Source organism: Cherax quadricarinatus, chromosome 1 (genome assembly GCF_038502225.1).
Source record: "Cherax quadricarinatus isolate ZL_2023a chromosome 1, ASM3850222v1, whole genome shotgun sequence".
NCBI lineage: Eukaryota > Metazoa > Arthropoda > Malacostraca > Decapoda > Parastacidae > Cherax > Cherax quadricarinatus.
In genome coordinates this window covers 90,934,470-90,949,930 of record NC_091292.1, presented here as the reverse complement: position 1 = coordinate 90,949,930, position 15,461 = coordinate 90,934,470, and the positions used below count along the sequence as shown (strand labels likewise).

Here is a 15,461-nt window from a genome sequence, read left to right as displayed (position 1 = left end):
ACTGGGTAGTTGGAATAGGTAAATGAGCAATTTCTTGTGTTCAGTCAATAGAATAGAAGGAATACTAGCAAAATAGCTACAAGTTTAGCCAAATGGAATAATGGAATTCAAGTGAGCAAAATTCAAGTGGATTCAAAGTGGGCGAAATCGCTTATGTTTAAATACACATCGCCAAAACCACTAACTTTGTGAGAGCATAATTCTTCAAGTTTTTCATCAAATTTCGTACTTTTGGTTACATTACCTTCGGAAAAAGATTCTCTATCATTTCATAATAAAAAATCATTGTTTTTTTAAATTCTTTGGCCGAGAGCAAGTTTGAGATCAGAGGTCTCGACCCTGAAAGGATTAAGGAAGTGCCTAAAAGGCAATTCTGAAAAAAAAAAAATCACCCTACATAAACACTGCTTTAAGTAGGATGCTATTATATAGACATGGGCCACTTCAGTCTTTTAGTTGTGACTTGTTTATTTTTTAAGAATGTCAAATATAGGGGCTTTGAATTGTTTATAGGAATACGTTGACAGGTGAGTTAATGTCTCTGTCTTCGTTAAATTTTCTCCGCCAACAAACGTCGAGTGCTGAGTTATTCCTTTAAATCTCTCCATGGAGCCTTAATTTGATTTTTACTAGTTTCCATTATTGATTCTGATATACTGGTGACTGGCATTATCTGTGATATCACAGATAATGCCAGCTGTTATAGGACTATTAATATTCATCCAGATGTGATCAAGTGAAGATGCAGTTGTTTCAGTAATTCTTGTAGATTTGGTTATCAAAGTTATTAACCCTTTCAGGGTCCGTCCCGTAGATCTACGGCTTTACGGTGAGTGTCCAAACCGTAGATCTACGTCATGAGCTCAGCTCACTCTGATAAACTGTGAGTGGTACATTTGGGCCTAGATATGAGAGAATACATCTATGTGGTATGTGTGCACCACATAAAACAGATCCTTCAGCACACTGTGTATAATGAGAGAAAAAAACTGAAATCATTATTTTTCGATTAAAACAGCAACTTTGCAGTGTTTTTTCGTATGTTTTTTATAGTTGTGTACGAATGGTATACAATACCGACAAGATGAGATTAAGACACATGTGCAACATCTGGGTATCTTTATTGTAGACGTTTCGCCATCCAGTGGCTTTATCAATACAAATTCTAGGACATAACTTGAAGATAGTAGAACTATTGTATTTGCGATTTCTTGGTCTCATTTGATAGAATGGAAGACATATTAAAGAAACAGAGATGATTTTGATTGGTTTTAGCACTGGAAATGGCTTGAAACTGAGCTCAAAGTAGCGGAAATGTTAAATTTTTGCCGATATTCAAGAGTAAACAAACGACCTCTCACGTCTAATACACATCAGCTGGTGGGTCTAATATACATTCACAAATATGGTGATGATATTTATACAATTATTACAGTATTGCATAACAGTAAATCTTCTATTTTTTGGTGTGAATAAAAATTCATTATGTGAATAAAAAATCAAAATGGAATTTATTTGTAAAGCCTCAAAACATAACTAATGAACAGAGGAAATGTTAGTTTAGTGCCAGGAATGCCTACATTGTTTATTCTGGACCCTATTTTGAAATTGGAATATTTTGAACTTTGTGTTAAATTGGCCAAATTAACAATTTCTGATCACTTTATTTTGTAGTTGAAACAGTTGACTTGGCGATTTCTTGTGCTCAATCGATAGAATAGAAGTAATACTAGTGAAATAGCTAAGAATTTGGTTGATTGGAATAATGTAATTTGCCTAAAATGGGAGTCAAAGTTGGCAAAATCACCGATTCGTAAATATCGCTGACACATCAAAATTCGCGAGAGCATAATTTCATCAATTTTCCACCAAATTTCGTACTTTTTGTTTTATTACCTTCACAAAAAGATTCTCTACGATTTCATAAGAAAAAATAACAAATTTTTTTTTTTTAAATTCTTGGACACTGGTGCGTGACTCCAGATTTGGGCCTTGGACCCTGAAAGGGTTAATAAGCAGTTATTTATATTTTTTAGGAAGTGGCTATTTGTGGGTCTTTAACCCTTTCAGGGTCCGTCCCGTAGATCTACGGCTGGTCGGTGAGTGTCCAAACCGTAGATCTACGCCAAAATTCTAGCGCCGTCAAATTTAGCGCGAAAGCGCTCATAGGCCTACATATGAGAGAACGGGTCTGCGCCGTGGGTGTGCGCCGTAAACAAAAAATCTAGGCGCCTGCATAGCATTGTGGGAACGCCGGCTCAGTCACCCTTGTTCACCATGTCTCGTCGCAAGTCAGCTCTCACTCCCCGGAAAATTGGGACTCTCCTCTTCCTGTCTGATAGTTCTGACACTGATGGAAGTGGAAATGAAGACGAATTCTACGGCTTTGATAAGTTAGTGACCGAAAATAATGACCAGGATATCGATAATAGTGCAGAAAACCCCGACGATCCTCGACCTTCTACCTCTGGTGTGGGCACTCGTGACTCACGGTCGGGTGTTCCTAAACGTAAGAGAAAACTAATATTTTCCCGTGGCCTGGCCTCTGACTTCAGTAATGATGATGATTCTGACGTGGATTGTGATTTTATTGCGCTCGACGATCGTTCGAGTAGTGATAGTGAGGAAACATATTCACCAGTGAAGCGTCGGTATGTTCGCCGCCGCATGCGCTCGGGTAGTGTACCCTATGCTGTGCCCAGGGGACGGAGTACATCCCGTAGTACATCCCGGAGTACATCCCGTGGCCCTACACCCGTTTTAGGTAGTGATAGTGAGGATGATGTGGCTACACTTGGCATGGATGGGCCACAGACATCAGTGGATGGTGTTAGTGGGGCTGGTGGTGGTAGTGGCACCGCCATGCGTGACTCGCTGTGCCACGCGGGAACCCACGCTGCTGACTCGTCAGTTCAAGGACAAAGCGGAGCGTCACCCACCAGCCCGCCACAACCACCCGTACAACCAGCCTATGATGTCCAGTATCCACCAGCAAACCGTATCTGGGATTGGCAACAAAATCCCAATTTTGTTCCCAGCCCTCACCACTTTGATGACTCGCAAAGTGGAATTCTACCTACCTGTCCCCTTGGAACCACGGCCAATGAACTGGAATTCTTTGAATTATTCTTTGACCAGCCATTGATGGAAACTATTGTCAGGGAAAGTAATAAGTATTTTCAGTACACCATGGCAAATACGATCTTATCACCACAGTCAAGACTACACAGGTGGAAAGAGACGACTGTTGCAGAAATGTATTTGCTTTTTGCAACAATAATGCTTATGCCTCACGTCTATAAGCATAATATAAAAGCATACTGGTCCACAGATCGGCTAATTTGTACCCCATCCTTCAGTGAAATAATACCAGTGAACAGGTTTATCTTACTGTTACGTATGTTGCACTTCTCTGACAAAACCAGGCCTGACAGAAGTGACAGGTTATACAAGATTAGAAATGTTTTCATGTATCTCAAACAAAAGTTCAGGATATACTTTTATCCATTCAAGAATCTTGTAATTGACGAGTCTTTGATTTTGTTCAAAGGTAGACTGTCATTCAAGCAGTATATACCGAGCAAGAGGAACCGCTTTGGTATAAAATTGTTTGTACTCTGTGATTGTGACAGTGGCCTGGTGTTGGATATTGTTGTATACACGGGTAGTAAAACATTGAAAGATACCAAGATGTTATTGGGTATATCAGGTGACGTAGTGAGAAACATGATGGCACCTTATCTTGGTAAGGGCCATACATTATATACCGATAACTGGTACACAAGCCCATTACTCAGTGATTTCATGCGAGTGAACAAGACAGATGTGTGTGGCACAGTGCGTTCTAATCGTAAACATATGCCCAGGCTCAACGCAGGTGTTCGTGGTGATGACGTGCAGGTGTTTACTGCCAATGACATCATGGCATTACGGTGGCATGACAAACGAGATGTCACATTGTTGACAACCATTCACCGTAATGAAATGCAAGACAGTGGCAAAGTTGATCGAGTGACTAATGAACGTATTCGAAAACCAGTGACAGTGATTGATTATACACAAAACATGCGCTTGGTTGACAAGTGTGACATGCAGATTGGTTTTGTTGACTGTGTTTGTAAGAGTTACAAGTGGTACATGAAACTTTTCTTCCATCTCATGGACATTTCAATGCTGAATGCATATAATATGTACCAAATAAAGACTGGTAACAGACCACCGTATGGTGAATTTTGTTTGTCTGTTGTCAGACAACTCATAATGAAGTACCAGGTAACAACACCTGCAATACAACATGGTCCTCGAATTCATCACAATATACCCAAGCGTTTGAGAAGAGAAGGTGATCATTTCATAATACAGCTTCCTTCAACTCAAAAGAAATTTGCTCAGAAGAGATGCATTGTCTGTGCACAAACAAAACGACGGCAACAAAGACGCAAAGACACTCGGTTTATGTGTGAGGAATGTAAGGTGCCTCTGTGCATGGTGCCTTGTTTCAAGGAGTTCCACAAGCTCCAGCAGTTCTAAAACCATGTCCAGTGATTGTAAATATGTAAATATATGATAGAACATTAGTATTATACAATATTTGTGCATGTTTATTGTAATAAACAACAGTGGTAAACAATAATATGATAATAACTTTAGTGCGGTTATTGTGTTCAATACAGTGAGTTTATATATATAAATTATATACAGTATTGGTCTCTCAGGCCCCAAATGTTAGTAGGAATAGAAAAAAATTGGAAAAGAAAAGAAAAAACAACTAAAACAACAAAATAATATAATACGCGTATGTGGAATTCGTCGATGTTGCCGCCACCACATCATTTTCTACAAACTTCTTGGCACTGTATCTCGGTAAGTACTGATCAGATTCTAATTTTTTTTGTTTTATTACCTTCACAAAAATATGCTCTTTAATTCTGTAAGAAAAAATAATTTTTTTTTTTTTCAAAATTTCTTGGACACTGGTGCGTGACTTCAGATTTTGGCCTTGGACCCTGAAAGGGTTAACCCTTTGACTGTCGCAGGCCCCTTTCTGAAACTATCATTCTATGTTGCAAAATATTCGAAAAAAAAATTATTTTTTCTTACCAAAATGTTAGGATTATTTTACCGAGTGCTTTAAGCCTAAAAAAAATTTTTGCCATTAGTATTTACCGAGATACAGAAGCGCAAAGTTGGCAGAAAATGAGTGGCGTATGGCAACAGCGGCGAATGCCACCCACCCGGTATTCTTATATTTACTCCAATTCGAAGGCTTCTTGTATTTTCCAATATTTTTCTTTTCTAGGTAACATATAGGGCCTGTGGGACCAAAGTAAGGTGCAGTGTTCAAATATACACTCATTGTTTACAACACAATAACTGAACAAACATTATCACTATTAGATTGTGTACAAAACTTGTTTACACAAACAAACAATGCAAAACATTGTTTATTACTATTGTTCCATAATATATATACATATGTAGTCACTGAACACTTTCCTAGAACTGCTGCAGCTTGTGAAACTCTTTGAAACATGGGTATATGCAGAGTGGTACTTGACACTCCTCACACATAAAACGAGTGTCTCTGCGTGTTTCTGGGCGTTTTGTGGTATGTCCACATACAAAACACCTCTTCTGAGCACTTGAAAGCAGTAGGAGGCAGTTGTATGGGGTAGTGATCACCAGGCCTCAAACGAGATGGCGTGTGTTGGTAATTTCGTGGGTGCTGGTCTACTGCAGGTGTTGCTCCTTTGTACTTGGCGATTATTTGTCTGATGACTGACAAACAAAATTTACCATATTTTGGTTTGTTGTTGGTCCTCAACTTGAATATGTCATAAGCATTTAGCATGGAAATATCAAGAAGATGGAAAAAAAGTTTCATATACCACTTATAACTCTTGTGTACACAATCGGCAAACCCAATCTGCATGTCACATTTGTCCACTAAGCGCATATTGAGGTTGTAGTCCACGACAGCTGCAGGTTTCAGAATGGGTTCATTTGTCTGTCTATTGTGCCTGCCAGTGTGTGCCATTTTGTTTCAGTGAATTGATGTCAACAATGTGACATCACGTTTGTCATGCCACCGAAATGCCATGATGTCATTGGCAGCAAAGGCCTGCACCTCACCTCTGCGAGTGCCAGCGTCGAACCTTGGCATATGTTTACGATTACCACGCACTGTGCCACACACGTCTGTCAGGTACACTCGCAAGAAATCACTGAGTATGGGGCATGTGTACCAGTTATTAGTATATAATATATGCCCCTTACCAAGATATGGTTCCATCATTGTTCGAACCACATCACCAGAGATACCCAATAACTTCTTGGTATCTCTCAATGTATTACTGTCAGTGTACACAATGATATCTAAAATGAGACCACTTTTGCAATCACACAGTACAAATAACTTTATACCAAAGTGTTTCCTCTTGCTTGGTATGTATTGCTTGAATGAGAGTCTTCCTTTGAATAAAATCAAAGACTTGTCAATAACAAGCTTCCTGAAGGGATAAAAATACATGCAACACTTTTGTTTCAGGTACATAAGCACATTTCTGATCATATACAACCTGTCGCTTCTGTCAGGCCTTGTTTTGTCTGAAAAGTGTAACATACGTAACAGTATCAAAAAACAATTCACACCTATAATGTCACTAAAACCTGGGGTTGAAATCTGGCGTTCTGTTGCCCAGTATGTGGTGACAGTGTGCTTATACACATGTAGCATAAGCATTATTGTGGCAAAAAACAGGTACATCTCTGCCACAGCTGTGTCCTTCCACTGGTGTAGCCGTGATCTTGGTGAGAGAATTGTATTTGCCATGGTGTACTCATAGAATGTGTTGGTTTCCCTGACAATAATGTCCATCAGGGGTTCATCGAAGAATAACTGAAAGCATTCCAGTTCAGTAGCATTGTTCCCAAGTGTACACGATGGCCATAATCCACTTTGTGTTTCATCAAAGTCATGGGGACTGGGAACAAACTCGTCACCCTAATGCCAATCCCAGATGCAGTCTGCTGGTGGGTTCTGGATATTGAAAGGTGGTTGTGGTTGTGCAGGTTGTGGTTGTGCAGGTTGTGGGAGTGTGGGGTTGGGTGAGGCTGGTTGTAGTTGTGCAGAGTCAGCAGCGTCGGTTGTAGTTGTGCAGAGTCAGCAGCGTCGGTTGTAGTTGTGCAGAGTCAGCAGCGTCAGTAGTAGCGTGGCCCGCTGCTGGTGCCACATGACTCATGCCACCATCACTATCACCACCACCACCTGCTGCCTCACTCACATCATTCATACCCATCATAACAATATCATCATCTTCACTATCAGGTCGTGGTGTAGGGCCACGTGATGTGCTCCGAGATTTACTCCTTCCCCTTGGAACAGCATATGACACACTACCAGACCACGTGCTACGTCGTACATACTGCCGCTTCACTGGGGAATATTCACCCTCACTGTCGCAACTAGAACTGCTTTCAATAGCTTTGAAATCACTATCACTATCACTTTCACTGCTCACATCTGAGTCTTATACATGGGCAAATAGTTTCCTCTTTCGTCCTGGTACAGGTGAACATGAACGACCGGCCCAGCACCAGAGGTGGAAAGTCGTGGGCCATCTGGGTCATCATCACTAATTACGTTATCCTGGGCACTGTTTTAGGTCACACCCGCTTGAAAATCATGGAATTCACTTTCACTGGCGCTTTCATCGCTGTTAGAGCTATCACTTGGGAACAAAAGACCTCCAATCCACTGAGAAGTGAGGTACTTCTTACTGCGAGGCATGGTGAAAATGGACTACCAAGATGGCGTTCCCACACTGCACCACTAAGTCCCAGTTTTTTTTACAGGGTGCACACACACCACTCAGACCCATTCTCTCTCATGTAGGCCTACCAGCTTTCTCCCGCTTGATTTGAAGCCGCTACAATTTATGCGCATAAATACGTCAGAAACAGTGGTGCGTAAGATGTATACATACGACCGAAACAGTCAAAGGGTTAACTGTATGAGGTTGATGTTAAAATCTCCAACAATTATTAAGTGATGTTTATTCAGTTTTTTATTATGATCAGGTACAGTATTTGAGAGCATCATAAAGTCAGCTATTTTGGTTGTGATGAGCTGTAGACTGCTCCTTTCATAAGAGGTGCCTTTATGTGTTCAGATGTAAATTGTGCAAATGTGTATTAACCAAGCTCATCTCAGGTACATGTTGAGCTAATGCATGCCATGCCATTTGTGTAATACTAAATTGAAGTTCCACTTCCATTTTAATAAGATCTCTAGATTTGTATGGCTGTGTTCCAACCATGTAAGCCATGTCTATAATGAGCCAGGTTTCGGTAAGAACAATGTGAGACGGGTTTGCATGTAGTGAAAAGGTTAAGGCTAACAATCATTGCTTGATGCATAGATCAAATAAATAAACAGGCTAGTTATTCTAAGTGTTTCACCTGTATGAATCTGTACTGGAGGGAAGGCAGGGTAGAGGTCATCCTAGGAAAGAATGGAGGGGGGTTAAAGGAGGTTTTGTGTGAAAAGTGTTTGAATATATGGCAGACATGTGTAAGCTTGTTAGATAGGAGTGGAGACAATTAGTTTTTGGGATGCTGAAGTGTGAACAAAGCAATATTTTGTGAAAGGATTCGGGGAAACTGGTTATCTGGACTCAGGTCCTGGAGGTGGTAAGTACAGCACCTGCACTCCTAAGGAGGTTTGGGATATTTCCTCTTTGGAGGGATATCCGAATTGTCATATCTGAGTGCCTCTGGCAAGATAGTGACAGTGTAAGTGCTCCTTTTTCAGGTCACCATGCCTGTGGGAGACAGCCAGCATGTTAAAAGAAAAATACAAAAGATAAATAATACTGTACAATATTTGAATATTACCTTCATCTGGTTGATTTTCATCCATTACCATTTCATCAATACAGTCTTCAGGTGGGTATTCTTCTTCGACCTCACCAGTTTCTGGTGGCAAATCAGGGAGATCTTCATCATCACTAATGGCCTCCATATCTTCCTCTGTTGGCAGTGGGGGCAACACAGTGTGCGGTTCTCTCACTTCAAAATCTCTAACTTCCCTTTCCCTCTCTCGGTTGTCATGGACTTCTCTCTCACGGTAATCTTGAGGTGTCCCACCATGACTTCCTTCTTCACTAAAATTGTCACCATGAAAAGACGCCTCAGCTAGCACTGGCTGAGTATCAACAGGAGTGTGTGGACGACGACCTGACTTATCCGATCTCTCAGATCGTCTTTCATCCCATTCTCTGTGATTGTAAGGAAATATCATTTACAAAAAATACAATAAACCAGAAAAAAAAATTATATATATATATATATATATATATATATATATATATATATATATATATATATATATATATATATATATATATATATATATATATATATATATATATATATATGTGTGTGTGTGTGTGTGTATATATATATATATATATACATATGTATATGTCTGTCTCATAAATATGCAAGATTACAGGTACGTCTTGCTACTTCTACTTACACTTAGGTCACACTACACATACATGTACATGTTTATTTATACACACTCATCTGAGTTTTCTTTGATTTTATCTTAATAGTTCTTGGTCTTATTACTTTCCCTTTTATATCCATGGGGAAGTGGAATAAGAATCTTTCCTCCGTAAGCCATGCGTGTTGTAAAAGTCAACTAAAATGCCAGGAACAATGGGCTAGTAACCCCTTTTCCTGTAAAGATTACTAAAAAGAATAAGAAGAAGAAAATTGTCAAAGTGGGAAGTCTGAATGTGCGTGGATGTTGTGCAAATGATAAGAAAGATGATTGTGGATGTTATGAATGAGAAGAAACTGGATGTCCTGGTTTTAAGTGAAACAAAGTTGAAGGGGGTGGGAGAGTTTCAATGGAGAGGAATAAATGGGATTAGGTCAGGGGTTTCAAATAGAGTTAGAGCTAAAGAAGGAGTAGCAATAATGTTGAAGGATAAGCTATGGCAGGAAAAGAGGGACTACAAATGCATAAATTCAAGGATTATGTGGAGTAAAATAAAGATTGGATGTGAAAAGTGGGTTTTAGTAAGCGTATATGCACCTGGAGAAGAGAGAAGTGTAGAGGAGAGAGAGAGATTCTGGGAAATGTTGAGTGAATGCGTGGGGAGTTTTGAATCAAGTGTGAGAGTAATGGTGGTTGGGGATTTCAATGCTAAAGTGGGTAAAAATGTTATGGAGGGAGTAGTAGGTAAATTTGGGATGCCAGGGGTAAATGTAAATGGGGAGCCTTTAATTGAGCTATGTGTAGAAAGAGATTTGGTAATAAGTAATACATATTTTATGAAAAAGAGGATAAATAAATATACAAGGTATGATGTAGCACGTAATGAAAGTAGTTTGTTAGATTATGTATTGGTGGATAAAAGGTTGATGGGTAGGCTCCAGGATGTACATGTTTATAGAGGGGCAACTGATATATCAGATCATTATTTAGTTGTAGCTACAGTTAGAATAAGAGGTAGATGGGAAAAGAGGAAGGTGGCAACAACAAGTAAGAGGGAGGTGAAAGTGTATAAACTAAGGGAGGAGGAAGTTCGGGCGAGATATAAGCGACTATTGGCAGAAAGGTGGGCTAGTGCAAAGATGAGTAGTGGGGGGGGTTGAAGAGGGTTGGAATAGTTTTAAAAATGCAGTATTAGAATGTGGGGCAGAAGTTTGTGGTTATAGGAGGGTGGGGGCAGGAGGAAAGAGGAGTGATTGGTGGAATGATGAAGTAAAGGGTGTGATAAAAGAGAAAAAGGTAGCTTATGAGAGGTTTTTACAAAGCAGAAGTGTTATAAGAAGAGCAGAGTATATGGAGAGTAAAAGAAAGGTGAAGAGAGTGGTGAGAGAGTGCAAAAGGAGAGCAGATGAAAGAGTGGGAGAGGCACTGTCAAGAAATTTCAATGAAAATAAGAAAAAATTTTGGAGTGAGTTAAACAAGTTAAGAAAGCCTAGGGAAAGTATGGATTTGTCCATTAAAAACAGAGTAGGGGAATTAGTAGATGGGGAGAGGGAGGTTTTAGGTAGATGGCGAGAATATTTTGAGGAACTTTTAAATGTTGAGGAAGAAAGGGAGGCGGTAATTTCATGCACTGGCCAGGGAGGTATACCATCTTTTAGGAGTGAAGAAGAGCAGAATGTAAGTGTGGTGGAGGTACGTGAGGCATTACGTAGAATGAAAGGGGGTAAAGCAGCTGGAAATGATGGGATCATGACAGAAATGTTAAAAGCAGGGGGGGATATAGTGTTGGAGTGGTTGGTACTTTTGCTTAATAAATGTATGAAAGAGGGGAAGGTACCTAGGGATTGGCAGAGAGCATGTATAGTCCCTTTATATAAAGGGAAAGGGGACAAAAGAGATTGTAAAAATTATAGATGAATAAGTTTACTGAGTATACCAGGAAAAGTATACGGTAGAGTTATAACTGAAAGAATTAGAGGTAAGACAGAATGTAGAATTGCGGATGAGCAAGGAGGCTTCAGAGTGGGTAGGGGATGTGTAGATCAAGTGTTTACATTGAAGCATATATGTGAACAGTATTTAGATAAAGGTAGGGAAGTTTTTATTGCATTTATGGATTTAGAAAAGGAATATGATAGAGTGGATAGAGGAGCAATGTGGCAGATGTTGCAAGTTTATGGAATAGGTGGTAAGTTACTAAATGCTGTAAAGAGCTTTTATGAGGATAGTGAGGCTCAGGTTAGGGTGTGTAGAAGAGAGGGAGAATACTTCCCAGTAAAAGTAGGTCTTAGACAGGGATGTGTAATGTCACCATGGTTGTTTAATATATTTATAGATGGGGTTGTAAAAGAAGTAAATGCTAGGGTGTTTGGGAGAGGGGTGGGATTAAATTATGGGGAATCAAATTCAAAATGGGAATTGACACAGTTACTTTTTGCTGATGATACTGTGCTTATGGGAGATTCTAAAGAAAAAACGCAAAGGTTAGTGGATGAGTTTGAGAATGTGTGTAAAGGTAGAAAGTTGAAAGTGAACAGAGAAAAGAGTAAGGTGATGAGGGTATCAAATGATTTAGATAAAGAAAAATTGGATATCAAATTGGGGAGGAGGAGTATGGAAGAAGTGAATGTTTTCAGATACTTGGGAGTTGAAGTGTCGGCGGATGGATTTATGAAGGATGAGGTTAATCATAGAATTGATGAGGGAAAAAAGGTGAGTGGTGCATTGAGGTATATGTGGAGTCAAAAAACGTTATCTATGGAGGCAAAGAAGGGAATGTATGAAAGTATAGTAGTACGAACACTCTTATATGGATGTGAAGCTTGGGTGGTAAATGCAGCAGCGAGGAGACGGTTGGAGGCAGTGGAGATGTCCTGTCTAAGGGCAATGTGTGGTGTAAATATTATGCAGAATATTCGGAGTGTGGAAATTAGGATAAGGTGTGGAGTTAATAAAAGCATTAGTCAGAGGGCAGAAGAGGGGTTGTTGAGGTGGTCTGGTCATTTAGAGAGAATGGATCAAAGTAGAATGACATGGAAAGCATATAAATCTATAGGGGAAGGAAAGACGGGTAGGGGTCATCCTCGAAAGGGTTGGAAAGAGGGGGTAAAGGAGGTTTTGTGGGCGAGGGGCTTGGACTTCCAGCAAGCGTGCATGAGCGTGTTAGATAGGAGTGAATGGAGACGAATGATACTTGGGACCTGACGATCTGTTGGAGTGTGAGCAGGGTAATATTTAGTGAAGGGATTCAGGGAAACCGGTTATTTTCTTATAGTCGGACTTGAGTCCTGGAAATGGGAAGTACAATGCCTGCACTTTAAAGGAGGGGTTTGGGATATTGGCAGTTTGGAGGGATATGTTGTGTATCTTTATACGTATATGCTTCTAAACTGTTGTATTCTGAGCACCTCTGCAAAAGCAGTGATAATGTGTGATTGTGGTGAAAGTGTTGAATGATGTTGAAAGTATTTTCTTTTTGGGGATTTTCTTTCTTTTTTGGGTCACCCTGCCTCGGTGGGAGACGACCGACTTGTTGAAAAAAAAAAATATATATATCTATCTATATATATATATATATATATATATATATATATATATATATATATATATATATATATATATATATATATATATATATATATATATATATATATATATATATATATTATTATTATTATTTTTTATTATTATCACATTGGCCGATTCCCACCAAGGCAGGGTGGCCCGAAAAAGAAAAACTTTCACCATCATTCACTCCATCACTGTCTTGCCAGAAGGGTGCTTTACACTACAGTTTTTAAACTGCAACATTAACACCCCTCCTTCAGAGTGCAGGCACTGTACTTCCCATCTCCAGGACTCAAGTCCGGCCTGCCGGTTTCCCTGAACTCCTTCATAAATGTTACTTTGCTCACACTCCAACAGCACGTCAAGTATTAAAAACCATTTGTCTCCATTCACTCCTATCAAACACGCTCACGCATGCCTGCTGGAAGACTAAGCCCCTCACACACAAAACCTCCTTTACCCCCTCCCTCCAACCTTTCCTAGGCCGACCCCTACCCCGCCTTCCTTCCACTACAGACTGATACACTCTTGAAGTTATTCTGTTTCGCTCCATTCTCTCCACATGTCCGAACCACCTCAACACCCCTTCCTCAGCCCTCTGGACAACAGTTTTGGTAATCTCGCACCTCCTCCTAACTTCCAAACTACGAATTCTCTGCATTATATTCACACCACACATTGCTCTCAGACATGACATCTCCACTGCCTCCAGCCTTCTCCTCGCTGCAACATTCATCACCCATGCTTCACACCCTTATAAGAGCGTTGGTAAAACTATACTCTCATACATTCCCCTTAGAAGTGATCAAGGTCCCAGGATCGAAACGTTTTCTAATAAATATGGTATAGTGTTTGCTTACGTGTCTTTCTAAACCAACTTGTCGGTATTTATTACCAAGGTTTATACCATTCCCCTCTTTGCCTCCAAGGACAAAGTTCTTGTCTCCACAGACTCCTAAGTGCACCACTCACCCTTTTCCCCTCATCAATTCTATGATTCACTTCATCTTTCATAGACCCATCCGCTGACACGTCCACTCCCAAATATCTGAATACATTCACCTCCTCCATACTCTCTCCCTCCAATCTGATATCCAATCTTTCATCACCTAATCTTTTTGTTATCCTCATAACCTTACTCTTTCCTGTTTTCACTTTCAATTTTCTTCTTTTACACACCCTACCAAATTCATCCACCAATCTCTGCAACTTCTCTTCAGAATCTCAAAAGAGCACAGTGTCATCAGCAAAGAGCAACTGTGACAACTCCCACTTTATGTGTGATTCTTTATCTTTTAACTCCACGCCTCTTGTCAAGACCCTTGCATTTACTTCTCCTACAACCCCATCTATAAATATATTAAACAACCACGGTGACATCACACATCCTTGTCTAAGGCCTACTTTTACTGGGAAATAATTTCCCTCTTTCCTACATACTCTAACTTGAGCCTCACTATCCTCGTAAAAACTCTTCACTGCTTTCAGTAACCTACCTCCTACACCATACACCTGCAACATCTGCCACATTGCCCCCCTATCCACCCTGTCATACGCCTTTTCCAAATCCATAAATGCCACAAAGACCTCTTTAGCCTTATCTAAATACTGTTCACTTATATGTTTCACTGTAAACACCTGGTCCACACACCCCCTACCTTTCCTAAAGCCTCCTTGTTCATCTGCTATCCTATTCTCCGTCTTACTCTTAATTCTTTCAATAATAACTCTACCATGCACTTTACCAGGTATACTCAACAGACTTATCCCCCTATAATTTTTGCACTCTCTTTTATCCCCTTTGCCTTTATACAAAGGAACTATGCATGCTCTCTGCCAATCCCTAGGTACCTTACCCTCTTCCATACATTTATTAAATAATTGCACCAACCACTCCAAAACTATATCCCCACCTGCTTTTAACATTTCTATCTTTATCCCATCAATCCTGGCTGCCTTACCCCCTTTCATTTTACCTACTGCCTCACGAACTTCCCCCACACTCACAACTGGCTCTTCCTCACTCCTACAAGATGTTGTTCCTCCTTGTCCTATACACGAAATCACAGCTTCCCTATCTTCATCAACATTTAACAATTCCTCAAAATATTCCCTCCATCTTCCCAATACCTCTAACTCTCCATTTAATAACTCTCCTCTCCTATTTTTAACTGACAAATTAATTTGTTCTCTAGGCTTTCTTAACTTGTTAATCTCACTCCAAAACTTTTTCTTACTTTCAACAAAATTTGTTGATAACATCTCACCCACTCTCTCATTTGCTCTCTTTTTACATTGCTTCACCACTCTCTTAACCTCTCTCTTTTTCTCCATATACTCTTCCCTCCTTGAATCACTTCTACTTTGTAAAAACTTCTCATATGCT

General features: G+C 39.9%; 1 protein-coding gene across 4 annotated transcripts in view; it reads right to left on the bottom strand.

The window, feature by feature from the left end:
* The window catches only part of vir (VIR_N domain-containing protein), a 195,245-nt gene that overhangs the window by 136,932 nt on the left and 42,852 nt on the right, over window positions 1-15,461 (bottom strand). For all 4 annotated transcript variants that reach the window (XM_070083923.1, XM_070083912.1, XM_070083931.1 and 1 more), the window contains one exon: window positions 8,896-9,278. In XM_070083923.1, coding sequence (XP_069940024.1) covers window positions 8,896-9,278 — 383 coding nt within the window. The remainder of the gene's footprint in view (window positions 1-8,895; window positions 9,279-15,461) is intronic.